General features: G+C 36.8%; 1 protein-coding gene across 1 annotated transcript; it reads left to right on the top strand.

Annotated features, from left to right (window-relative positions):
• Positions 1–169: 169 nt before the first annotated feature.
• On the top strand, positions 170–16,932 carry LOC307130320 (C3a anaphylatoxin chemotactic receptor-like; the record flags this gene model as incomplete). Its single annotated transcript, XM_079823287.1, has 2 exons — positions 170–251; positions 16,013–16,932. 2 exons carry the CDS (start codon positions 170–172, stop codon positions 16,930–16,932), a joined length of 1,002 nt encoding a protein of 333 aa, XP_079679413.1.
• Positions 16,933–26,398: the final 9,466 nt, after the last annotated feature.

Below are 26,398 nucleotides of genomic sequence, written 5' to 3'. Positions count from 1 at the left end.
AGCTGTTAATGCACTGGGACAAGCCGAGTCTTGATCTTTGTTTATCTTCTTAGTCTTGCTGATAGATTGTTGGTTTTATACCAGACAGCAAACCCTGGTACAGCCCTACAGACTGATCTGCTGTTACTGACAGTGGCCATCAGACTTGGTGAAATGATTACAGCGGTATATGGCATCACAGTGGGAAGTGGACATGTACAGCAGAACCTTTCCTGTCACAGAATGTTCCTGTAGCTCAAACACAGAGCATGGTGCTACATTCAATTCAAATGCATGAACTGAGAAAAACAATTAATGACTGAAAGAATTATGAATCATTTGAAATAAATAAATTATAAATAAACACATTACAGTTTTTCTAAAATTGCTTGCACAATTTCTGAAACTATGGCTCCATTTCTCGAAACTCTACACACAACCACAAAACACACAAGATGCAAAACGTCACACATCTTTTGCAAAAGCAAACACTTAATTCAAAACTATTTTAACACTTCTAAAAATTGTGTTTTACATAGTAACTACACAAACTATCAAATGATTAGCCACATACACGCCAGACTACACACGGATGTGTAAAATGTAAAACACTACTATATTGTGTCTTTTGTTTGTTCAGTACAGAGGAGCACACAGGAGTCTGCCATGTCACTCACATGTACATGCATCTGCACAAATACACCGTATATATGTAGCAAGACAGTCAAGTAATGGATGGAATGATAGAAAAGCACCAAAAATTATATTAAACACTCGACTATGCCACCCGGAATACACTGGGAAAATTAGCCCTACACAGTGGACACAGTTACCAGTATGTGGGTGAGTAGAGAGACATAGGTATGGAAGTACAAAGATGGGGTAATTTTATTAAAGTAGACAATTCACAATTCACCCTCAATTCACAGGGTGGGGAAGAGAGGGGAAGAGAGGGGAAGGGGGGATGAGAGGGGAAGAGAGGGTAGGAAGAGGTATACCTGGAGTAGGATGTGGCCAAAGAAGACGGGGACCAAATTTATCAGATGCGATTCGGGCAACCTTGGTACCCATGGGATGACAATGAGAGAGGCTGGACAGAGACTTCAGCCCAACCGATATAAAAAAAAAAAAACTTTTAAAAATGCATGAATGAATCGAATGATTTTACAATGTGGAGAGAAATAAATATTTTCACCAATATGCAGCATTGGTCTTGTGTAGTGTTTGGTGAACTATTGTATAGTTACACTTTCTCTGTGTACTTCATTTACAGTACTCTAATCACTGAGAATTAAACTTGCTAAAAGTGTTTTAGGTTAGCAACAGCAGTGTGTTACTATGGAGATAGATTAGACTCATTAATAATTCACGCAAAAAACAAGATGTGTAGCCAATTTCACATGCATGAAACCAAATTCACGTGCACAAAAAACAATTCACGTGCGCAAAATAAAATTATACATTCATAAAATACATTTCACAAATGGAAAACACAATTCATAGATTTACAGAGTTCATCCTGTAATGTGAATGTGCAAATCGTCATTCACATGTGAATTGCTTTGGATTTGTGTGTGTGTGTTTTTGAGACTTTCCTGGCAGCGCTCTCCTCCCACCTAGATCAGTCGTACTCTTTACCCAACCAGATTTAATCTTATCAATCGGCTAATCATAACCGCGTGAGGGTAACGTCATCAGCGCTGACCACAGTTAGTGATCATGGCTAAGATCATGGCTAAGCAGCAGAGCTATGTGCAGGTTGATCGGTTCATTTCTGTGTTTACTGAAACTAAGATGTTAGAGATCAGTTGAAGTGATAGCTTATTAACTGCTGTGTGAAAATAAACATTTATTTTAAGTATTGATGGATTCTTATGTTTACTTCATAAATAATTATGCATATGCATACCATACACATGTAGGCTTTTAGATTCATGAGTTGATGTATATTATATGTATGTTATATATGTATATTAGATGTATATTGGGACAATGTTGTGAAGCATTAATTTTACTTCGCCTGGCAAAAAAAGTGTTTTTTATGCTGTTCAGACAAAGACATACTGATCATAGAGATGCAATAAACATCATGCAACTAAGATTACTCAGTAAACTATATTCAATTATTTTACCATCACTTAATCTCCTGCTTCCTGCTCTTCCTCTGTCTGCACCTCTTGTACTTCGTACTGCTGACTGCTTTAAATATCAAACCAAAATCTGATGTGTTCTGACAGAGAAAGGTCTTGTGATTTCTAGATTGAACACATTTCATTTGTTAACTTTCACCTGATGTATTGCACTTAAATGTATCATTTGACCATAAACATCTATCTACTTTAGAAGAAAATAAAACACTGACTGGAACACTATCAACATCCCTAACCAGCCATGCAATGACATTGTGCTTCCAGTGCCCTGTGACTGAAGAACTTGTAACCCAGCTTCAAACTGTTAGTCAGCCAATGTCACAACTATAGAAGATGTATATATTTCTCTGTACTACATGTTGTGCTTCTTCATACTTGAAATTGTCAGTTCATCATTTACTCACCCTCAAGTTGTTCCAAACCTGTATGAATTTATTTGTTCTGCTGAACACAAAGGAAGATATTTGGAAGAATGTGTGTAACAAAGCAGATCTCGGCAGCCATTGACTACGATACTATTTTTCTCTCTACTATGTTAGTCAACAGGGACCGAGATCTGCTTGATTACAAACATTCTTCCAAATATCTTCCTTTGTGTTCAGCAGAACAAAGAAATTCATACAGGTTTGGAACAACTTGAGGGTGAGTATTTTCATTTTTGGGTGAACTATCTCTTTAATCATGGCCGAGTCATTTCATATAGTTTTTATTCCCAAAGGATTAATAAACTTTCAAATTAATAAAACGTATACATCAACTTATGAATCTAAAATCCTACATGTGTATGGTATGCATATGCATAATTATTTATGAAGTAAACATAAGAATCCATCAATACTTAAAGAGCACCTATCATGGCATTTAAAATTTTCCAAATATTGTTTTAGAAGTCCCCAACAACAGTTTTGCATGCATGCAATGACAAAAAAGACTTTAGTTTTCTTATAATATGCATTTATTTTTACCTGTTTTGACAGCGATTCTCAAATGATTCCTTTAGTGATTCACTTTTCAAAACCCCGCCTTTACGTGACGCTAATCTGCGGTGATTGGTCCGATGACCCAGTCAGTTGTGATTGGTATAGTCTGTGCAGATATTTTCGAAACGGAACGCCCATCAAAGTCTTATAGTGACAGTAATTTGTTAATATGTGTCAGGAGTTATGAATATGAAAACCGCGTCTGTACGTTTGATTGTAATATGAGCCTCAGCTGATCTCATTCATAAAAAAAACTCCTCTATTCTCCTCACGAAGACTCGCGACAAATCAACATCCCTCAGGGCTTTTAGTTCAAAAATGTGCAGATGAGGAGATATATTGATAGATTCTCATATGTCTGTGTCAAATTTCTAAACAGAGGAGTATTTTTTATTCAATACTTCCTCAAAATGCGCAGATATAGCCTAATCATGAGCGATTGAGTCTCTTATGTGTTGTTTTCAATTCATACTGGCAGCCGGAGGGCGCTCTGTGCACATGTAGTCTATGTACAGACAGACGAAGAAGAACCATGTGCCATAATAGAAGTCCATAATAAAAGCTTCCTGAGATCGCGAAACATACATTTGACGACTAATAAACACTCAATCGCGACGATGTATGGTTTGTCTTCAAGCCACTTAGTCTTCAAATGCTCATCCTTGGGCAGATGAAAAAAGTTTGCTTTTGAGTGGCACTTCAGAACACAGCGTCTCGTGGCCATGATGTTTTCTAGTTTTCACTGGTGTCTTGGAGCGCACTAAGTGGGCGTATCGTATTCAAATAACTTGACAAGTTGACGTCATCTAGTCAGAGAAAAAGCTTCGGTCTTCTAACGATTCTTAAAAATGACTCAGAGTCGACTCTTACTTTTGAAAGAAAATAACTATATATACGGTGCACTGTCATATTTCAAACTATACAGGATGTTTTTGTTCACTTAGATCTATGTTACACACTACATGAAAGGTACATTTCAAAATTCCATGATAGGTGCTCTTTAAAATAAATGTTTATTTTCACACAGCGGTTAATAAACTATCACTTCAACTGATCTCTAATATCTTAGTTTAAGTAAACACAGAAATGAACCGATCAACCTGCACATAGCTCTGCTGCTTAGCCATGATCTTAGCCATGATCACTAACTGTGGTCAGCGCTGATGACGTTACACCCAGGTGGGCCCGCCCTCACGCGGTTATGATTAGCCGATGATGAGACTACATTTGATTGGCTAAAGCGTACTACTGATCAGGGTGGGAGGAGATTGCTACCAGGAAAGTCTCAAAAACACACACTTACACAAATCCAAGGCAATTCACACGTGAATGACGATTTGCACATTCACATTACAGGATGAACTCTGTAAATCTACGAATTGTGTTTTGCATTTGTGAAATGTATTCTATGAATGTATCATTTTATTTTGCGCACGTGAATTGTTTTTTGTGCACGTGAATTTGGTTTCCTGCATGTGAAATTGGCTAAACATATGTGCATCTTGTTTGAATTATTAATGAGCCCTCTGATGTTGATGTTGACATGTTGTGTTTTGGCCTGAAGCGCCACCCTCCACCTATCTACCAATCATGAAGTCAGTAGTGTTTCTGCATCGGGGTTGCCAGCTCTAGTTACCACAGCTGCAGCTAAAAACTTATTGGATAAAATTTTTTTAACTTTACGAAACCTAAAAGACCTCATTATGAATCAGAAAAACCTTGTGACAATGTCCGAAATAAAACAAGGATTTGTATAGGAGATGCCTTTGGAAGATGGAGATGGCTGAAAACGGAGAAGTATTTGAAGACAGACGCCAACGTTGCTAATTTCCTCCAGGACAGGTAAGGTTCATCTGGCTAACAATGTTTTTGAAATGGACATTTAAAATATTCATGACAGTAAGTTATGCATGTTTGTGCAAAGTATAACGTTAGGTTAGCGCATATGGAGGAGGTGGGTCATTGACTTGTCATTATGCTGAGACGCTGAGGAAAACAACATTAGCACGCCCATTATGGCAATGTGAAAACGTACATGAGACAGTAGCCTAACGTTACCTCTGTAAAAATGATTCCTTATTCGTTCTTCGCATATATAGTGGACAACACATGCTGCAAGTTGACCTGTATGACACATAGTGACTTAGGCTTGGGCTTGTAGCTTACTTACGTTAATGACAGATACCGTTACAAGTTAGACTAACAGCTAACTTACTGTTCTAACAATGTACTGTCACATACAAGCGTTCATATTTACGATTATATTTGGATAATCGCCATTAGTACATTTTTGCGATACATAATTACTTCACAAAATATCTCTCATGAAGCATAAACATAATTAACAGAAGAAAAAAAAAAACTTGCTGTGTAGGACTCGTCACTTGCCATTGGAAGCTCCTTGTAGCAGCCTACGTTCCTGCAGGATCCTGCAGCCCAGAGCCATATAATAATATAATATAATTATATTATAGCCATATAATAATTTTCAACGGCTCTGCTGCAGCCTTTCTGGCAACCTCGAGTCAAGTGGGAGAGAGATGGGATACACCACTCTACAGTAATTTGAAAGTGATTGCAGTACCAGTTTTGGCCACAATCCTACATACAGTTCCTTTAACACTGAATCAACATTGAATCAATGTTAATGCATTAATCAAATTATCATTGAAATCTGATCACTGAATCAAAATAGAAACACTATAAAATCGATCTTGCTTTATTGCAAGACTCCCACTTAACTCAGGAATACCAAGGTACACTGGGAAGCATATTCCAGGTGAAAAATGCGCCAAGATGCCTACCCGTAGGGAGGACGCCGAAGATCATGAACAGAACATAACAACACATTCAATTTCAAATATTGCCGCCCGTTACGTCAGTTTTCATAGAGAAATTGCATTGGCTCTCGTATGTCTCGTGACCGATTGCTTCGTGCTGAGATATGAGAATGAGATATGAATGAGTGCGTTAACGGAGCGGCGGGATCATCATCTCAACGATTAAAACATTAAGATCAACTCTGTTCTTTACATAAAGACATTGTGTGACTTCAGAAGACTTGGAATGCAACATGAGATAGTACTGTTATACTGTTTTTGGTCAGTTTTTGCAATAATTAGACGTGACTGTACTTGTATTCGCCTGTTATGTGTTTTATATTGTTTAAAAGTGGGTAGGTTTAGGGTAGGAGTTGGGTTAGCTGCTCCAAAATATAAAAGTAACCTTTAAATATGAATAAAATGAATAAAATCATGTATGCTTTTACAAATGAAAAGAATAAAATGCGTCTTGATCTGATGCATTGGGTAAACAACTGAAATCAATGGAGCACTCAGCGCGTCGATATAGTGACGCCTAGGGGTGCCTTTAGCGTCTTCGTTGTGACGCGGAAGGCACTTGACCATGCTTCGGATTTTGACGCCTTGGGAGTGAGAATGGGTTGGTATTATACAGAACGGTTGGCAACCCTATGGACAAATTCCAAGACAGCATTATGAATATCAAAGCTCAACACTGAAAGTAAACAAATAAGCAGTAAATCAAACTCAAACCCAAAATACTAAATTGATACACAAATAAACAAAAAACAGCAAAAAAATATATAGAAGGTGTACCAAACAATTAAAAATGCCGTAGAGGGAAAAGGATATACACTCTGCAATGCAAGTCTTTTATCTGAGTGTTGCAGAGAGTTGTATAATGAAGATATACAATCCTAAATCCTAGATAAGGCACTGGCACAATCCAACACAGGTAAAAAGTAGGTATCAGCGAATGGAGCCATATAGTTTAAGCTATTTTACTGTAATATTACCTTTTTACTTCAGGCCAAACATACTATTTTTGTGACTTTCAGATTAATCACTGAAACATAATTGTATGATTCGTTTAATTTTGGCACTGTAATTCAATTCAATGGTATATACATTTTTATCAGTTCATGTATTCAAATGTAATATAGCACCATGCTCTGTGTTTGAGCTACAGGAACATTCTGTGGCAGGAAAGGTTCTGTGGTACATGTCCACTTCCCACTGTGATGACAAATACCGCTGTAATCATTTAATCAACTCTGATGACCACTATCAGCAACAGCAAATCAGGTTGTATACTACCGGGGTTGCTGTCTGGTATAAATCCAACAATCTGTCAGCAAGACTAAGAAGATATATCAAGATCAAGACTCGGCTTGTCCCAGTGCATTAACAGCTCAAAAATGGGTAAGAACTGAATATGTGTAATATTCATGTTTTTTTTGGTAACGCTTTAGATTATGGCCTGGAAAGTACTGTGTAAGTAAAGAGAATTTACAGCATAATTTTCGGTAATTAAAGTGTTACTATAAAGTAAGTAGGCCTACGTGTAGGTATAAGGGAACAATATGTAATATTGGGGGAATAAAGGGGCAACTATCAGAAAAATTAACACATTATTTATACTGTAAGTATTTTTTAATTAAGGGGTAATTATCAGAGTAGTTACAGGGTAAGTATGAATCTAGAGGCTTTAAATTAAAGTAGTCCCGATCTTTTGATATTTTTTATTATTATTTATTAAATTAAAAAGTACACCAAGAAATGCTCTCTTAATTTACTAATCTTTTTGCCTCCGATCAGCTGTTACCAGCGCGTGCATGTGTAAAGAAGAGCTTTCATGACGTTCTTGCGCAAGTTTCATCTGAAACACACGCAATAACTGGCGTCTCTGTCTTCTAGTATTGTTCGTTTCTCATTGCTATTATCATATATTATGTTATTGTTTGTATACTGTTGTGATCATTCAAAACCGACAGCATATCCGTCACGCTTCAAGTTCCGTCAAGCGTGAACTCAACCCTCGCTTGCACACGCTGGTCAGAAGAGATAGTCTACAGTTTAAAAAATTTAAAATATTGTTGTTTTTCTTACAAACACTTATCGATTCACTTCAGAAGACATTGATTCATCCATTGGGGTCGTATGGATTACTGTAGTTATTGCTTGAACTTTTAGGAACCCAAATGAGTTTTCATTAGCAGAGATTATTTATTTTTCTGTGTTCATATGAAGAAATAAAGTCGTATGTACATCTCGGATGGCATGAGGGTGAAAGACGAGTAAACGGTGAGGACATTTCTGCGTGCACTGTATTTTCAGTGTAGCTACATAATACAGAATAGCTAGAGACATAGGATTCCTTCTTAAGATTAATCTGTGGCAAGGACGAAAAAGTAGAGGAACAAGACGAGGATAAAGCCAAGCAAGAGAAACGAATAAATGTTGTAAATCTGTTTTAAAAAACTAGTTTTTTTAAATAAATATTTACGAGTGATATCAGATTGTGTGTTTTTATTGTACTTACCCTGTAACTACATAAATAAGAGGGTAAGCACCACTTTAATTTTCAGCCCGCAGATTCATACTTACCCTGTAACTACTCTGATAATTACCCCTTAATTAAAAAATACTTAAAGTATAAATAATGTGTTAATGTTCCTGATAGTTACCCCTTTATTCCCCCAATATAACATATTGTTCCCTTATACCTACTCGTACTTACTTTATAGTTACACTATAATTACCTAAAGTTATGCTGTAAATTCTCTTTACTTACGCAGTACTTTCCGGGCCGTAATCTTTTTTTTTTTAAAGTCATAACGTAGTAAATGCAAAACTGTTTAATATACAGTATGTACACAAAGAAACAGTATCTGCTAAAACCAATTAGATCATCCATAATATAATATATCATATAATTAATATATCATAAAATATAATATTATCATATTAGCCTATTCTTTAGTCTGAATAGAAATGTATCTCATGAATATCTTTGCATTACAGTTGAAAAATGCACTGTTGTTGAATATATACAAATATATAATACAGTGAGGAAAATAAGTATTTGAACACCCTGCTATTTTGCAAGTTCTCCCACTTAGAAATCATGGAGTGGTCTGAAATTGTCATCGTAGGTGCATGTCCACTGTGAGAGACATAATCAAAAGCAAAAAATCCAGAAATCACAATGTATGATTTTTTAACTATTTATTTGTATGATACAGCTGCAAATAAGTATTTGAACACCTGAGAAATTCAATGTTAATATTTGGTACAGTAGCCTTTGTTTGCAATTACAGAGGTCAAACGTTTCCTGTAGTTTTTCACCAGGTTTGCACTGCAGGAGGGATTTTGGCCCACTCCTCCACACAGATCTTCTCTAGATCAGTCCGGTTTCTGGCCTGTCGCTGAAAAACACGGAGTTTGAGCTCCCTCCAAAGATTCTCTATTGGGTTCAGGTCTAGAGACTGGTTAGGCCACGCCAGAACCTTGATATGCTTCTTACAGAGCCACTTCTTGGTTATTCTGGCTGTGTGCTTCGGGTCATTGTCATGTTGGAAGACCCAGCCTCGACCCATCTTCAATGCTCCAACTGAGGGAAGGAGGTTGTTCCCCAAAATCTCGCAATACATGGCCCCGGTCATCCTCTCCTTAATACAGTGCAGTCGCCCTGTCCCATGTGCAGAAAAACACCCCCAAAGCATGATGCTACCACCCCCATGCTTCACAGTAGGGATGGTGTTCTTGGGATGGTACTCATCATTCTTCTTCCTCCAAACACATTTAGTGGAATTATAACCAAAAAGTTCTATTTTGGTCTCATCTGACCACATGACTTTCTCCCATGACTCCTCTGGATCATCCAAATGGTCATTGGCAAACTTAAGACGGGCCTGGACATGTGCTGGTTTAAGCAGGGGAACCTTTCGTGCCATGCATGATTTCAAACCATGACGTCTTAGTGTATTACCAACAGTAACCTTGGAAACGGTGGTCCCAGCTCTTTTCAGGTCATTGACCAGCTCCTCACGTGTAGTTCTGGGCTGATTTATCACCTTTCTTAGGATCATTGAGACCCCACGAGAGATCTTGCATGGAGCCCCAGTCCGAGGGAGATTAACAGTCATGTTTAGCTTCTTCCATTTTCTAATGATTGCTCCAACAGTGGACCTTTTTTCACCAAGCTGCTTGGCAATTTCCCCGTAGCCCTTTCCAGTAGGGATGGCTGACGCGAAACTGACGTTTCGGCGCTTTGCCGAGATCCCGAAGCGCAGATGTTTCGAAACACTGCTCCGAACTGTGATTCGAAACACCCATGTCACGTGACTATGGCTAAATGAAGCTTCAAAGTGTTTCATCAGGTGGCGCCTCCCGAAACTGCGTTGATTAAAGGGGGCGGGAACAAACCACACAGTCACACATCTGTATAAACCTAATTCCCCACAAAGTTTAAAAGTGAAGTAAATCCATCTTCACCTCGTGGGTTTTTGTGAGAGGAGAGAGATTTTGTGATAGCAGTGATTTTGTGATATAAGTGAGATTTATAGTGCGCTTTGGTTAGATAGGCTATATTTAGGCTAGATTTAAATTAGATATATTGACTGATAGGTATTGTTGGGGATCGCCCCACTGAATGCCAGTTCTTTAATGGTGTTAACCACTTCAGCACTCTGATCAGAGAGGAGGAGTCATCAGATTTCGTTTCCACCTTTTAATAGGGCAAGTTTCAACCTTGTACACATGGCAGTATACAACTGTAGGTAGTTTCTGTAATAAACAAATTAAACAGAAGTAAATAACTAAATGCCAAACTTAAATGTCCACATACTGTTGTGATAAAACAGCAGATTACAAATCAAACAATATTACCAGCTCGCTCAGTCTCTTTAGCAGTATAAGAACAAGGAAATAAACTGAATATAAAAAGAGCATATAACCACTTCAGGTACATTACACCATCCTCATTTTGGTATTAAAGTATAACAAATATAGAATATATGAGAATCATAAACATAACTAAACGAGGTAGCCACTATTAGTAAGATAAGCCGCGATGCTAGCGGCACTTTCACGTGCGTTTCACGTGGGTTTCCCGTGGCGAACTAATCATCATAAAGATCGCGAAACACCCGCGACTAACAGGCTTAATGCCAGAGACAGTCTCAGCAGTATAAACATCCAGTATTACAACCATAAAGTCATAGATAAACTTACTGCATCAATAACTTTGTCTTGCACTCAGAGATGCTGCACGGGTGAAAAACTGCGTCATATTCTGACAGCTCCGTAAACGTAACAGAGAACGCATCACTTACGCCAAAACCGTATCCACTATAAATTGCGTAGTACGTTCTTTCCATATGGATTAAGTATTTTGCATAATACACCCTGCTTACATATAAAATACAGCGGGATACATAATATTGAAAGCCATATAATTAAAGAATTCACAACAGGTATAGACAGTGACAGATAGGATAGATATAGTGACACATTCATTTGTTAGATAGTGACAGATAGCACAGCATAAGTGAGAGATATAGAATTATATAAATTCATAGGTGATATATAGATAGATATATTAATAGAATAGATAAAAATGGAGGCTCCACATAAGAGATGACGTACATTTTTTTTATTGCTGAACAAATAATCATTTACAAACAACATGGCAATAACAGAACATTTTTGTATTACAAAATACAGATCAGGTGCTTGAAAGTACAGTAGAAAAATATATCAGGCAAATCATAATAAAATAAACAAAAAACATTAAAGGCGCTAGGGTTTTGTTTGAAGATCATATTCTTCTATAATGGAAAAAAGACTGATTGCATTTTCATAACTTTGAGGGCTTTTGTATAAGAGTTAAACTCTTTGAAATTACAGTTTTTCTCAGTCACTTTGGTACATTTCTCGAGTCATCCTCGACATTTGCAAAACAGTAAGTGCATTTCTCAAAACAATTCGTACAAATAGCAAAACACCATGGATTACCTGCAAAAGCCAGTCTCTTGCTCAAAATCCTTAGTTCATCTCTCAAAAGTAAATATCTGTGTCAATGAACATGTCAGTGCCATCAGAATGACAAGTCCTTGTGTCATTGTGTATGAATAAGACGGTCAAATTGCTTAGTTATATTTTGTCAATAAAACTGTACTCTGGAGGGATGTTCTGATGCAGAGCCGGCCCAGCCACTAAGCGAACCTTGCAATTGCAAAGGGCCCCGTGGCCAGCAGAGGGCCCCCTAGAGTCATTGCTGAAAAAAAATCATACATCAAAAGTAACATAAAATAAATAAATAAAAAGAAAGAAAGAAATGGGCCTACAGTGCTCTTTATCAGGCATCATGATAAGCACAGTTGTTATTTATTTAGTTCTTTATTATGGCGAGTTCCCCGCTAATCTTGACCCCTGACTGACCCTGTGATGTCAGTCACATCATGTCACTCTTCAGTCAGTGACTCCGACGTCGACGATGTCTGACAACAAGAAACGAAAATATCTTTCTGGCCATGAAAAACGACAAAAGAAGAGGCTGGAAGAAGAAAAGAAGCAAGAAGATAAAGGTACGTAAACCTGTAGGCTTAATTTTCCGATACCTATGTATGTATGGATAATCTGCAGTCTAAATATAAGTTAGTCTCTCTCGCTCGCAGTATAGCGAGGCGGTTGTTATAGCGAATAAAAACCGCCTCGCAGCTCGCTATAGATTATCCCTCTTATTACATGGATATCTACCAAATAAATAAATAATTTGACACAAAATATTGATTGAAAAAGGAGTTTATTGATTTAAAAACGATTGTTGCTTCCGCTAAAGAAAATAGTCCGTTCCGCGTCCATAGCAACGCTCTGCTCAACTTATAGCCTACTTCACAGCGGGCTGTTATGAAGACGTAACATAATTCAACCAAGCCATGTAATAAATGCTAATAACATGCTGCAAAAAATTTGTTTAGTATTATACCATTTGTTGTGATGTTAAAGCATTTAACAGAACAATACAACCCCAGTTTGGCTTCTTCACTAAAGGGCTAAAATTAATTTACTCCTTATGTCCCCTTTCCAGGGGCACTATTAAAGTATATGCTGCCAGTAAGCAAAGCTCCAGCTGTTGGTGAGTATAAAGGTACTGTAAAATGATAACCTTCTGCATTTAAAAAAATTAAGTCTAACTTTATGTATAATTATTTTCTTTATTGCAGCTCCATCAACCACTTCTTTTCCTGGTTCACAACACAGTCATGTCACCCAAGAAGACACAAATACACAAGTTTGGATTTAATAGTTCTATTGAAATGTTACCTAATTCTTATTATTGTTACTTTTAATCTTGTGGTGTTTTAGATATTGTTAATTTTGTTTATTTGAAAAGTTAAAACATTTAAATGTTCTATTTATTATTTTATATAATAGTTTATTTAAATGTATTAAATATTACTCTATTTGCTCTATTTCATTTCAATTATATATAGGCTGTTGTTTGTGCCTCTTAAACTCTTGTGTCAATTAAAAATGTTTCTTTGATTGTCAGTGAAAATCACTTTATCAGTCTTTTTATTCAGCAAGTTCAGCAGTGTGTTCATTGCACTGCACTGCCATTCAGCTCAGTGGTATCATAATTTTACTGTTAGACATCAAACATGGAACTCAACTCAAGAACTCAAGGTCTTTTATTGTCATTCTGTACATGTTGCCACATAAGAACGAAATACGTACTCAGGACCAGCAGCGTAAAAAAGAAAATTAGCATACAGTATACATAGAATAATTAAAACATAATTTAATAGAATAAAAAATAAAATAAAAACATAGTAGATATAATATGTACAGTATAGTTATAAGGTAGTCATTGCTTTTCTTTAGGCCTTACTTAAAACGGTCAAAGGGGCCTCCAACCAAATTTTGCTTAAGCCCCCAAAGGTCTAGGGCCGGCTCTGTTCTGATGTAAACTATGTCTAAAGTTTTGATGACAATTATTGTAAATTGTTGGTTACACCTTAGTGTATGTGGGAGTTTGATTGTAAAAGACTGGACAAGATTAACATTTACGCTTTTACTGCTTGTACTGTAATTTGTTGACAGACCATGTCATTGCGATACAGAGAGAAAAAGACAGCACTGCATAGCACAAAGAAAAGAAAACTGAAAAACAAAAGTAGAAATATGAACGTCTAACGGAAATGTATAGAAATATGCTTGACATATGATAACTTGTTCAACCATTTTGCATGTAAAGACTTATGCTATGAACTAATGCCTAAATGTTGTGGGGGGTAAGACTATTCAACAGAGACCCATTATAATACATTTTGATCAACATGACATAAGCAACTGATAATGTAGGAAACAGCAGAGAATTGTACATAATCATTTGCATGGATGTACACAAGCATTTGCAACTTGTTCAAAGAAATGAGAAACTGCTTTTTTGATGTGCACAAGTGACACAATGATGTGAGAATTGAACAGGTAGTTTTGAGAATTTCAATTCTGATCTGAGAAATGTACCAAAGCGACTGAGAAAAACTGTAATAAATTAATCTTGGTTTCACCTTTAAGAACTTGCATTTGTGTAGGCTATATACAATTTTCCCAGCATGAGGATGTTGTTAATCAGGAAGTTATCTTTGTTATTGTCCATTACAAGAGATGCCGTACATCTGTGGTGTGGGTTCATTTCCATTTGGAAACACCAAATAAAGTGAGATGTGTGTATTGTGATAGGCAGCCAGCCTTCATGCACCATTTGAGGAGCACTCATCCTGGCATTTTGGAGGGTGCAGAGGACAACAAGTGTCCCATGTGAGAGGATTTTTCAAAGGCTGGAGAAATTATGTAAAAAAAGAAGTCAGCTAACTCCTTCAACAGCAGAGCAAATCATATTTTTGAATAAAAATTGTATGCAACAAATGTGACACATTCTGGCTTTATTTATTTTATTAATGTTCATTTTTCACGACCACAAGACATGTTAAAAACGTTTTTTTTTTTTTTACATGGATCATTGTCAAGGTATTTCAGATCAATACATAGCCTACAAGTGACCACTAGATGTCGCCGTAGAGACGGGTGTCGGATTGATTCGAAGCTTTGAAACAATATGGCACATTTGCTTCAACTGTTCCAGTGCTTCACGAAGCCTCGGTCTGCCCACCATCACTACTTTCCAGCCTTGTGGAGGTGTACAATTGGCCAGTAGTTGGATTCTTACTGATTGTATGGGGTGGACAGGTGTCTTAATGCAGCTAACGACCTCAAACAGGTGCATCTAATTTAGGATAATAAATGGAGTGGAGGTGGACATTTTAAAGGCAGACTAACAGGTCTTTGAGGGTCAGAATTCTAGCTGATAGACAGGTGTTCAAATACTTATTTGCAGCTGTATCATACAAATAAATAGTTAAAAAATCATACATTGTGATTTCTGGATTTTTTTTTTTAGATTATGTCTCTCACAGTGGACATGCACCTACGATGATCATTTCAGACCCCTCCATGATTTCTAAGTGGGAGAACTTGCAAAATAGCAAAGTGTTCAAATACTTATTTTCCTCACTGTATGTACTGTATTTATAAAGCAAAATAAAGTAAACTGTGACATATTATACCCAAAAATGTCTTCATACAGTGGACTACCAGTAAAATGTATGTCATTTTTGACCAAAATTATTCAGACACTTTGACCTGACCATGTTTTGCTTAAGTGTTTTTTCTTTAATTGCTAATGCAACCAAATTAAGCATTACTTGGTAATTGGTTGACCTAAATTGGTAAGTTATCTTCAAATGCATAAAACTGGACTAAAATAAATTAAATATATAAATATATACAAAAGTTAGAATACAGATTAGGATGGTATTAAATCAATTTTTGGTGCCAATTGATCAAAATTTGAGGAAAAAATATATATATATATTGATGTTTTTATCTGAAATCTCAATAAAATGGCATTTTGGTGTGTGGAACTGCATGGAAAAATTCTGTTGCACATGAAACACCACAATGTTTAGATCAGAAACAGACTCAAAAGAAGCCCTCACATGCGTTTTCTCTCTTTCTTTTTGTTGTTGTGTAGAAGCCACAAGTTTTGAACCTGAAAACCTGACCAGAGGAACAACAAACGATACCACTTCTCAGTCTGAGAGTTTAGGCTTTGAGATCACTTTAATGTGCATTCTCATTGTCACCTTTATAGTTGGTTTCATTGGAAATGGGCTTGTCATATTTCTGACTGGCTGCAGGATGAAGACGACAGTCAACTCTATTTGGTTTCTCAACTTGGCGATTGCAGACTTCATCTTAATATTTACCTTTATCATGACATTTTCTTTAATCTACTTTTCTTCGGACAGTTCCTTAATAAAGGTTCTCTCCATTGTGATAACAGTAAATCGGTTTGCTAGCATTTTTTTCCTGGTAGTTATCAGTCTGGACCGATGCCTGTGCACATGGATGGTTGTTTGGGCTCAAAATAACCGAACTGTATTTAGAGCCAGGATCATCTGCATGATCGTGTGGGTTTTATCCGTCAGCTGCTGCATCCCTTTTATCTTTGTACATTCATTTATTTCTACGTTTCTGGTCACATATACATTTTTAGTGGGCTGTCTCATCCCCTTCCTGATCATTGCATCTTCATACATTGCTGTTGGAGTACGAATCAAACGCCTCAACATGGGGAAGCAGCTCAGGTCGTACCGGGTCATTATCGCTGTTGTCCTGGCTTTTTTCATATGTTGTTTTCCATATCATGTTTGCTTGTTTTGTGCAGTAAAAATGGTTAACTTGAGTGCCAGTGATACAGAAGTATTTTGGAAAGCAATACTATTCAGTTTATATCTGCTTTATCTAAACAACTGTCTGAACCCCATTCTCTATGTGTTCATGTGTGATGAATATAAGAAGAAGCTTAAACAGTCTCTGCTGCTGGTGCTGGAGACGGCATTTGCTGAAGATCATCTGGACTTTAGGAAGGCAGATACAAACAGTCTCTAAATGATTGTGACCACCATAACTATGATTCTTACTGTTGCAACAACAATTGTACTCCTTATCTAGCAATGCTTTCTCTCTCTCTCTCTCTCTCTCTCTCTCTCTCTCTCTCTCTCTCTCTCTCTCTCTCTCTCTCTCTCTCTCTCTCTCTCTCTCTCTCTCTCTCTCTCTCTCTCTCTCTCTCTCTCTCTCTCTCTTTCTCTCTCTCTTTCTCTGCTCATGTGCGAGTGTGGTAGGCAGAGTGGAGCGTGTTTGGTTTGAGTGAGCGCAAAAAACTGTTCTTTATTCAGGTTTCTTTTCTTTTTTCCCCCTTTTTGGTAACTGATTATAATCTAGTGAAGGTTTTTGTCCTTTAAGCCGCTCGCGGCGTTTGTCGCGTGACGGTATGGCGTCTGACCCTGTACAGGTTAATCCACACCTGTCGATGCGAAATGGAAGGTAAACTGATGCCTTAAAGAATCGCAAGTGCAGGGTAAGATTTGTGAAAGTGTACATAAGATTGCAAGCGTAAATTAAATTTGTATGCGCAATATAGTTTTGTAAAGGTGTAAATTGCCTTTCAAGTGTAAGAAAAAAATATGTGCAGCATTTTACTGTTATTCGTAAGTGTAATTCATGTATTGTGAAACTGCAGCTTCATGTTAACGCAAAATAAACATAATCTGTATTCTTCTGACTTCCATTTTTTTTTGCGAGCTCGAGGAGGAAGGCGGGTCCACCTTCTTCTGTAGCCAATCAAATGAGCTGCTCGCTGACTCTGGATTTATCCTTATCTGATTGGTTCAATAAAGACCCCAGACGCCAGAACACATCTTAATCTTCATTTGGCTAAGAATTGTTCTCACTGCCGAAATTGTACTTTTAATGCACACATACATGTTAATAAATAAATAAATAAAGCACGGTTGCTTAATAAACTGTGCACCGTTCAAGGTGCATCTTTATCAACACATCTTTATCTTCATTTGGCTCAGCATTCCGAGCTAGTGTGTTAAGAAAGAAAATGTATATTCAGTGTATCCTTATCATCATCATCATCATCATCATGACATGATATTAGTTTATCTTGATGATACTAAAAGTATAGTATTTCACTATTTACCCCCCGCGGTCAAGCCAGCCGCGCTTTGAAAATACACAGTCAAGCCAGCCGCATTTTTTATCATTATCCGCGTCTAACCGCGCACTTACGGTACGGTTGCTGGAAGAGGTCAAAATAGGGTTACACTCTGTGATAAAGGCGTTTCATTTATTCTTTTGCATTTAACCCTTAATCATCCCTCAAGTAGGGTTTACGTTTGAGTCCCTTGGGGTCAGATAGACCCCAAACTTTGACAGAGCGATTACATAAGGAAATATATATTTTTTTTACATGGAAAACTATATATAATTTTTTTATTTACTTCTCAACTATACATTTATGCTGTGTTTTTGTGGGTATTTTGTAGTTTTTTACCTATTTACTGCACAAATACTTAACTTTGTCAGAAATTGGAAAAAATCACTTGAATGATGATCTTAAATAAATATAAATAGTTTTTGGACATTGCTCTATGTGTTAGGGATAGAATACCGCCATCTGTAGGTTTGTGGAAAAACTTTAGGAATTATAGTTAAAAGAGAAAGAGAGTGCAATGACCACATTATCCACTAGAGGTCCATAGGGAAGTTATGCAAAAGTTAAGCTGCCTTTCATCTTTCTTTTATTTGCCCTTTTCCCTCTCTTTCTCAAGATTGTCCCATGTTGTATTTGTGCTCTAGTATTTGTCCTTCATATATGTATGGAATTTTTTCAGATTTATGCCAGTTTTGTTGATTTTATTTGCCAGTTTCTATAAAAATGCTCTCTGTTGCAGTCACACACATGTGTGTGTTTGTGTGTGTGTGTGTGTGTGTGTGTGTGTGTGTGTGTGTGTGTGCGTGTGTGTATGAGACAGAAAGTTCGTTCCACTTTGTGTTTATGCTCTAGGACCAGATCTTGATATAAATGTAGACATTTTCAGATTTATACTGGATTTAGTTGATTTTTTTTTTTAAAAACAAAGTGAAAAAAAAGCATTTTTTTACATTTTCCCATTCATTGCCAAAATAAAAAAAAAACCTCCAGACACCTGTGTTTGTGTGTGTGTGTGTGTGTGTGTGTGTGTGTGTGTGTGTGTGTGTGTGTGTGTGTGTGTGTGTGTGTGTGTGTGTGTGTGTGTGTGTGTGTGTGTGTGTGTGAGTGAACATGCTTGTTCCATATTGCATTTGTGCTCTAGTATTAATGCTTCATTTATGTATGAAAATCTTTCAGATTTATGCCAGTTTTGTTGATTTTATTTGCCAATTTCAATAAAAATACTCTCTGTCGCAGTCACACACGTGTGTGTGTGTGTGTGCATGTGTGTGTGTGTGTGTGTGTGTATGAGATAGAAAGTTTGTTCTACTTTGTGTTTATGCTCTAGGACCAGATCTTGATATAAATGTGGAAATTTTCAGATTTATACTGGATTTAGTTGATTTTTTTTTTACAAACAAAGTGAAAAAAAAGCATTTTTTTACATTTTCCCATTCATTGCCAAAATAAAAAAAAAAACTCCAGACACCTGTGTTTGTGTGTGTGTGTGTGTGTGTGTGTGTGTGTGTGTGTGTGTGTGTGTGTGTGTGTGTGTGTGTGAGTGAACATGCTTGTTCCATATTGCATTTGTGCTCTAGTATTAATGCTTCATTTATGTATGAAAATCTTTCAGATTTATGCCAGTTTTGTTGATTTTATTTGCCAATTTCAATAAAAATACTCTCTGTCGCAGTCACACACGTGTGTGTGTGTGTGTGTGTGTGTGTGTGTGTGTGTGTGTGTGTGTGTGTGTGTGTGTGTGTGTGTGTGTATGAGATAGAAAGTTTGTTCTACTTTGTGTTTATGCTCTAGGACCAGATCTTGATATAAATGTGGAAATTTTCAGATTTATACTGGATTTAGTTAATTTTTTTTTGACAAAAAAAGTTTACACTTTATTACACTTTCCCATTCATTTTCAATGTGGGGTCAATCTGACCCTTTGTTTTTACACACCTTTAGAACAACCAAATCAAGCCCAGCTTTTTTTGTGCATGTTTAGATAGATTATCTAGAAAAAGTCACAGAGTCTCATGGCCCTGAGATGAAGAGAACACTTTTTAAAAATGGAGGAAAAGTCCAGTGGGGTCAGCTGGACCCCAAGGGACGATTAAGGGTTAACCTTAAAATGAGCAAGACCATAAAGATTTCCCATCTTATTAGGACAGAAATAATACGATTTCACGTTTTTTAAAAATAAACATTACTTTAATTTTTATTTTTTTATTTTTATTTTAATGTCTGTATGCTGTACATTAATGATTATACATAATTTATTTATTGTAATGTATTTTTAATTGTGACTTATTTTGTATATATTATACACAAATTATTATTCATTTTTATGCATACTTTTTATTTTTTTATTTGAATTGTGTGTATATATGTGTATATATATATATATATATTATACACACACATTAAAATCAGAAATACAAATTTAATAAAACTACAATTAATACATAACGTATAATAATTACTCTACAGCATATATACAAACATTAAAATAAAGAATAAAAATGTGTTTAAAAATAATACAAATAAGAATGGAATTATTTGTGTCCTAATAAGATGGAAAATAGCAATAAAAATGATTTGCGGGATGTCTCTTTATGGGCTTGCTCTTTTTAGGGTTAAATGCAAAATTATAAATGAAACGCCTTTATTACAGTGTTTAAACCCATTTTGGCCTCTTCCAGCACCCATAAGTGCGCATAACAAAAACAAATGCGGCTGGCTTGAGGCTTGACTGTGTATTTTCAAAGCGCGGCTGGCTTGACCGCGGTCCTTTCCCGGGCTCTGGCGGGGCTGTTCGGTATGTCCCACCCTGTCTTCCTGTTTCAGTGGAAATTACATCAACACTTATTCCTGAAAATAAATTACGAAGCATGGATATTTTGTGCAGCTGATAAACTAAAGTAGCATTTATAGAATAATTATGAGCTTTAATAAAACAATATCAGAACATTTCGACAAAGACATTTTTTAATCCATTTTTACATTTTAATTCACATTTATTTAGAGATTTTCACTCTTTATGCCTTGTCCTTTCTTCATTGGGAAGTGCACATACACACCTACACATCTACGTTTGAGCCTCTGTCTCTTGTTGGTTTCATATACATTATATAATCAGAGAATATTTTCTTTTCACATTTCAAACGTAGCCTAGGCATATTTCTTATCGTGACTGAGGCAAGTAACCTTTAGAGTTCAGGGGTTTGGGGTTGGTGTGCATTTTATAAAGATAATTCAGCAGAAGCAGGTATATTTAGACCTGCACCCTGGGTCGTGTTTCAATTATAGTATTCCTAAATAGCTGCAGACTGCAGAATGTCAATTTTAACTGAGAAGTAAAGTACTAAATAAATTATATGAACAATTATATGGGTTTAAACCACATCTATTTATTTAGTTCGTTTTCAGGGCTAGGGTTAAATGGACTTGGTTAATTTGCACAATCAGTCACTAGATGGCACCCTTTTTCCAAATTTGTAAATCTAAAGTAGATGCTATTGCAGATCAGTCACAATCTATGAAATGTGTTGGAAAAGACTTATATAGGGGTAGTTTTCTTCTAGTACCTTCTGCTTTTGATTTCCTGTGAGAAAAAGATGACAGTAGTTATCTATATTTTTTTCAAAACTGACGTCGGTACGGGTTCGGTACAGCAGTTTTACAAAATTGCTTTTTATTTATTTTTATTCAACAGAGGTTTCCTGAAAAAAAAAATCTGTCTTTAGACAAATTCAATTATAACTAAAAGTTTCTTAAAGATAATGCTGTAAACTATATAGGGATCCTTACTTACACATTGCTATTAAACAGAGCCCAAACTTTTGGCCTAAATTCAGTTGCTATTTACTTTTAGATATAATAATCAACACTCATAAGCTTCACATAAGGCAGTTTTTGCATTAGCCTAACTTCTAAATCTTTTTTCTTTCTCCAATTCGTTGTTGAAATATAATAATTTAACACTGTGGCTGCTATTGACTATGCAGAAAGTTGGCGACTTCTGCACACTGTGCACCTCAGCATGTCATTTTCATGACAGATTTATTTAGACATACATTAAATAAACAAGACATTAACAGGTTAAGTATATAGGCTAATAAAGTGCATATATTAAAGAGTTTGTTTCTCTAGTGAACTAACAGCTGTGGACACTGAATGAACACTGAATGACTTCTGAGGTAAATGTGATGCTACGTGACATTGTTTACAAGCTGTGTTATTGTCTTTCCGCAGTTGAAACATCGTTTGAGCGATTATACGACATACGGTATGATACATTTCAGTACGTTGTAATGTATCCTGTTTCAGACTGATCTCATGAAATAGCTTATGTATGACACAATTCGCTATGCCATTTTGGCGTGCTATCAAGACGCATAATCGCTTTTTAGCGTGTTTATCAACGCCGTTTCATTCTATCCCCCTACACTGCTCCTACCCCTAAACCTACCCATCACACACACACACACACACACACACACACACACACACACACACACACACACACACACACACACACACACACACACACACACACACACTGCCCCTGCCCCTAAACCTACCCATCACAAGAAACATTGTGCATTTTTACATTTTGAAAAAAGCATAATTTAGTATGTTTATAAATCCAATTACATTCACGCAGAATCACGGCGTACACATACACGCGGAATCACATGGCGTAGACATACACATGATGTTCGTTTCGGCGTAGGCTATACACGTGGAATCACACAGCGTAGACATACACGCGGATAGCTCAAAATGCGTACAGATAACACGCCATTTGGCTTTAGAAAGTGGCGTTTATGTTTACGCAAAGTCATGATGTCATGTTGCATGTTTATTCTTTAGGGAGATGATCGCGTTCACTTGCGCGCAGCGCCGGCGTTTGAATTGACGCGCCAACAGTGATCAGTCACGTCACATTAAAGAGCGTCAAAACAGCACTTATCGTTTGAATTTCATGATAAAATGGACTGACTACTTGATATGTTCGTGTGGGAATGTGTGCATGTGCCTGCAGGCAGCCTTTGACAGGATATTATCATTTCTTGTTTTGTACTTTGCTTAGAGATGCTTCAACATGTAGGGCCATATCTGACCATTCATCAGCCAATCCAAACAGCCGACTGTAGCCAAATCAGAAAACACATAGGACATTTATCTAAGCACGTTTCCTGATTTTCCTGTGCACAATGCACAGTATTAGAGCCAGCAAACCCCTGTTTATATTGTTCTTGGCTAATTTATTGCAAATGTTTTTAATCGTAAGTTCTGCAGATGCCAAATAGCCATTGAGAGAAAGTCTAGTCACGTAACACAGCAAGTAGGCTATACTGTAATTATGACTTAAATCAAATTGCTCAAAGTCAATATTGAGGAGGATTATTACAAATGTGTTGATAGTTCAAACATTGCAATCTTACAGAGGTTTATTCAGTGGTATCTTGATTTTGTTCCTTTCTGCAACTGAAACTTTTGCGATAACTTATTGTGGATTTGCATAGATATGCCATAGGTAGGTGATTTTTCATTTATAAGGAGGAAATAATTAATCTATTCCTTCATGTGTTTCTAATAGGCTACAATTTTGTAATTTTCCCGAAAACCGCTACAGGCCAATTGTGGCTTAGCAATCGTAAGTAGGGGCAGAAGGTCTGTCAAGCTTCGAGCAAGGGAAACATGCCGAAGTGTTGTGCATATGATTTGTGCAAATCTGATACCCGGTATCCTAAAAGTTTAGACGGGGAGGTGAATTTTTTTCCCTTCCCCAAACCTAAAACCCAAGGGGAGAAATGCCGGGCGTGGATCAAGCAGTGTGGGAGGCCTCATTCACAACTAAATGTCGACAGGACGAAGATTAGACCCATGACGTGTGAGCAGTAGCCTGGAGCGCTAAAAATATAAGCGGGAGAATGTTATCATTGCAAAGTGGTCAGGCTAATGTCTTGTGTTTATTCCACAATATTTATGGATAAGCTGTTTGATTTATAATTATTCGATTATTTGCTAATTTCACTTACCCTGCTGTGCATGAACATAGCTGTTCCTCAATTTGTGTTTCCCGTTTGAATGGTCAGTGTATGAGGCGGCTGCTGTTTGCACTGGGACCTATAGGCTTTAGCTTAAATTTTGATGAAATTATTCTCTAATCGGTTGCATATTATGTCGTGGATATATCCCTCGAAAGCATACTGCAGTCCCCTTTGTCTTGCTCTCTGATATTTCACCTGTTCGCCAGAAATTACAAATGATCTCCTTGGGAATGTCTGACACCGGCGCATACATACTGTAATAGACGTGCCAGGCATGAAAGCTTGTAAGGCATAGCAACAGTAACTAAGGAGGGCGGGGCTAAGCGAAGGGCTAATTGACAATGTTTAATCAACTTTTATTCTTTCACTTTCATTTCATGAGAAGTGAGCGTTCAGTTTCTTTTTATTTTCTTTATGTTCTTCTTTTTTTTTCAACCAGAAGGTTTACCGGCAGAGTACAAGGCATTACATTGGCCAACAATAAATACAAAATTATTTTAGTAAGAATTAGTCCTCAGAGCTTTAGGTCAAGAATAGTTTAACTAAAGAGCATGTGGTCTTTTTTGCAATAAAAAAAAAAGAAAAAGGAAATGAAACCTCTTTTTTTCTGAAAAAACTGGTGTAGAATTGAGGAACATGATATGTCAGCTGCAAACTTATTTCTGAAGCACACTGGTGTCCAATATAGCCACTTGAAAATGCCCTTTTTTTTATTTGGAAAAGAAAATCAATGAAAGCATCACATTGCATAGAATTGAGCATAACCAATCTTTAACATAAGGCAGCTTGTTGCAGATTGCATATATGAGGAATCAGTTTAACATCCAAGCCCAACAATACTACAGAATATGAATATATTAATGCAGCATTCACTTGTTCTTACTGTACTATTTTAGTCTATAGGCATTCTTGTATTTTTTACGTTTGACATCTAAACTTAATTGACACTATATATTATGCATACACATATTTTGGCTTATAGCCTACAGTACATTCTTTATATATTACAGTTTTTCTCCATTGGTTTGGCTCATTTCTTGAAACAGAAATTACATTCTCAAAATTGTAAGATCATTTGGCAAAACAGTCTTACAGTTCAGCACAACACTATAACTCACTTGCAAAAGCTAATATCTCTACCAAAACTGTTCACTCATGCTTCAGAACTAAATTCCTTTCCCATATAAATAGTCAGTGCCATGAAAATGGCAAAGATCCTTCTCATTGCTTTGGCTCATTTCTTGAAACAGACCGGACATTCTCAACACTCTTGGTGCTTTTGCCAAAATAACGTGGACGGTTCGGCACAACACCATGGTTCACCTGCAAAAGCTCATACCTCTCCCAAAACAGTTCACTCATGTGTCAAAACTAAATTTCCTTCTCATTTAAACAGTCAGTGCCCCCAAAATGCTTCGTCCCTTTGGCATTGTGTAAGCACTGCAAGTCAAAATGTTTAGATGTTTTGTCACTATGGCATAGGACCATTGAAATATCCCTCATGTCCACCTTTCAGTCTTAGCCCAGTCCTTCATTTTTGTCTAGCTAACAGAATACAATTGTGTATAAAACTGAAAAAAAAAGAAATAGGATTTTAGGGTAAGAGTAGCCTCCAAGGTTTGACATCACACATTTCACTCATACTGCCAAGGAAAATGTAACCATTATCATTCACACACATAAAGTAACTTCCATACATCAGAGTAAAAAGAAAATGTATACAGCATAATATACTGTAATATAACACACAAAAAAACAATGAAAATTACCGTCCTCACCCTCCTGGCCATCCACACGCTGCTGTTCTCAATCTTACTGTAAACACTTGTAATATTGTAAAATTTCTACTTTTCTAATGATATAATGTGGGTTTTATTTTTTTTCAGAGATATTGTTAGAGTAAAGTATATGAATATATTGACCAAACAGTACACACAAGACCAGTACTGCATATTGATGAAAATATGTATTTCTCTCCACATTTATAAAATAATTAGATTCATTCATGCATTTTCAAAGGTTTGTTTTTTTTATATCTGCTGAGGTTGGGCTGAATTCTCTGTCCAGTCTCTCTCAATGTCAACCCATGGGTACTCAGTAGAATCGCATCTGATAAATTTGGTCCCCGTCTTCTTTGGCCACATCCTACTCCAGGTATACCTCTTCCTACCCCTCTCTTCCCCTCTCTACCCCTCTCTTCCCCTTCCCCTCTCTACCCCTCTCTTCCCCTTCCCCTCTCTACCCCTCTCTTCCCCTTCCCCTCTCTACCCCTCTCTTCCCCTTCCCCTCTCTTCCCCTCTCTACCCATCTCTTCCCC

Source organism: Gobio gobio (assembly GCF_949357685.1).
Source record: "Gobio gobio genome assembly, chromosome: 8".
In the NCBI taxonomy this organism is placed as follows: Eukaryota; Metazoa; Chordata; class Actinopteri; order Cypriniformes; family Gobionidae; genus Gobio; species Gobio gobio.
This window is presented reverse-complemented; position numbering and strand designations above follow the sequence as displayed.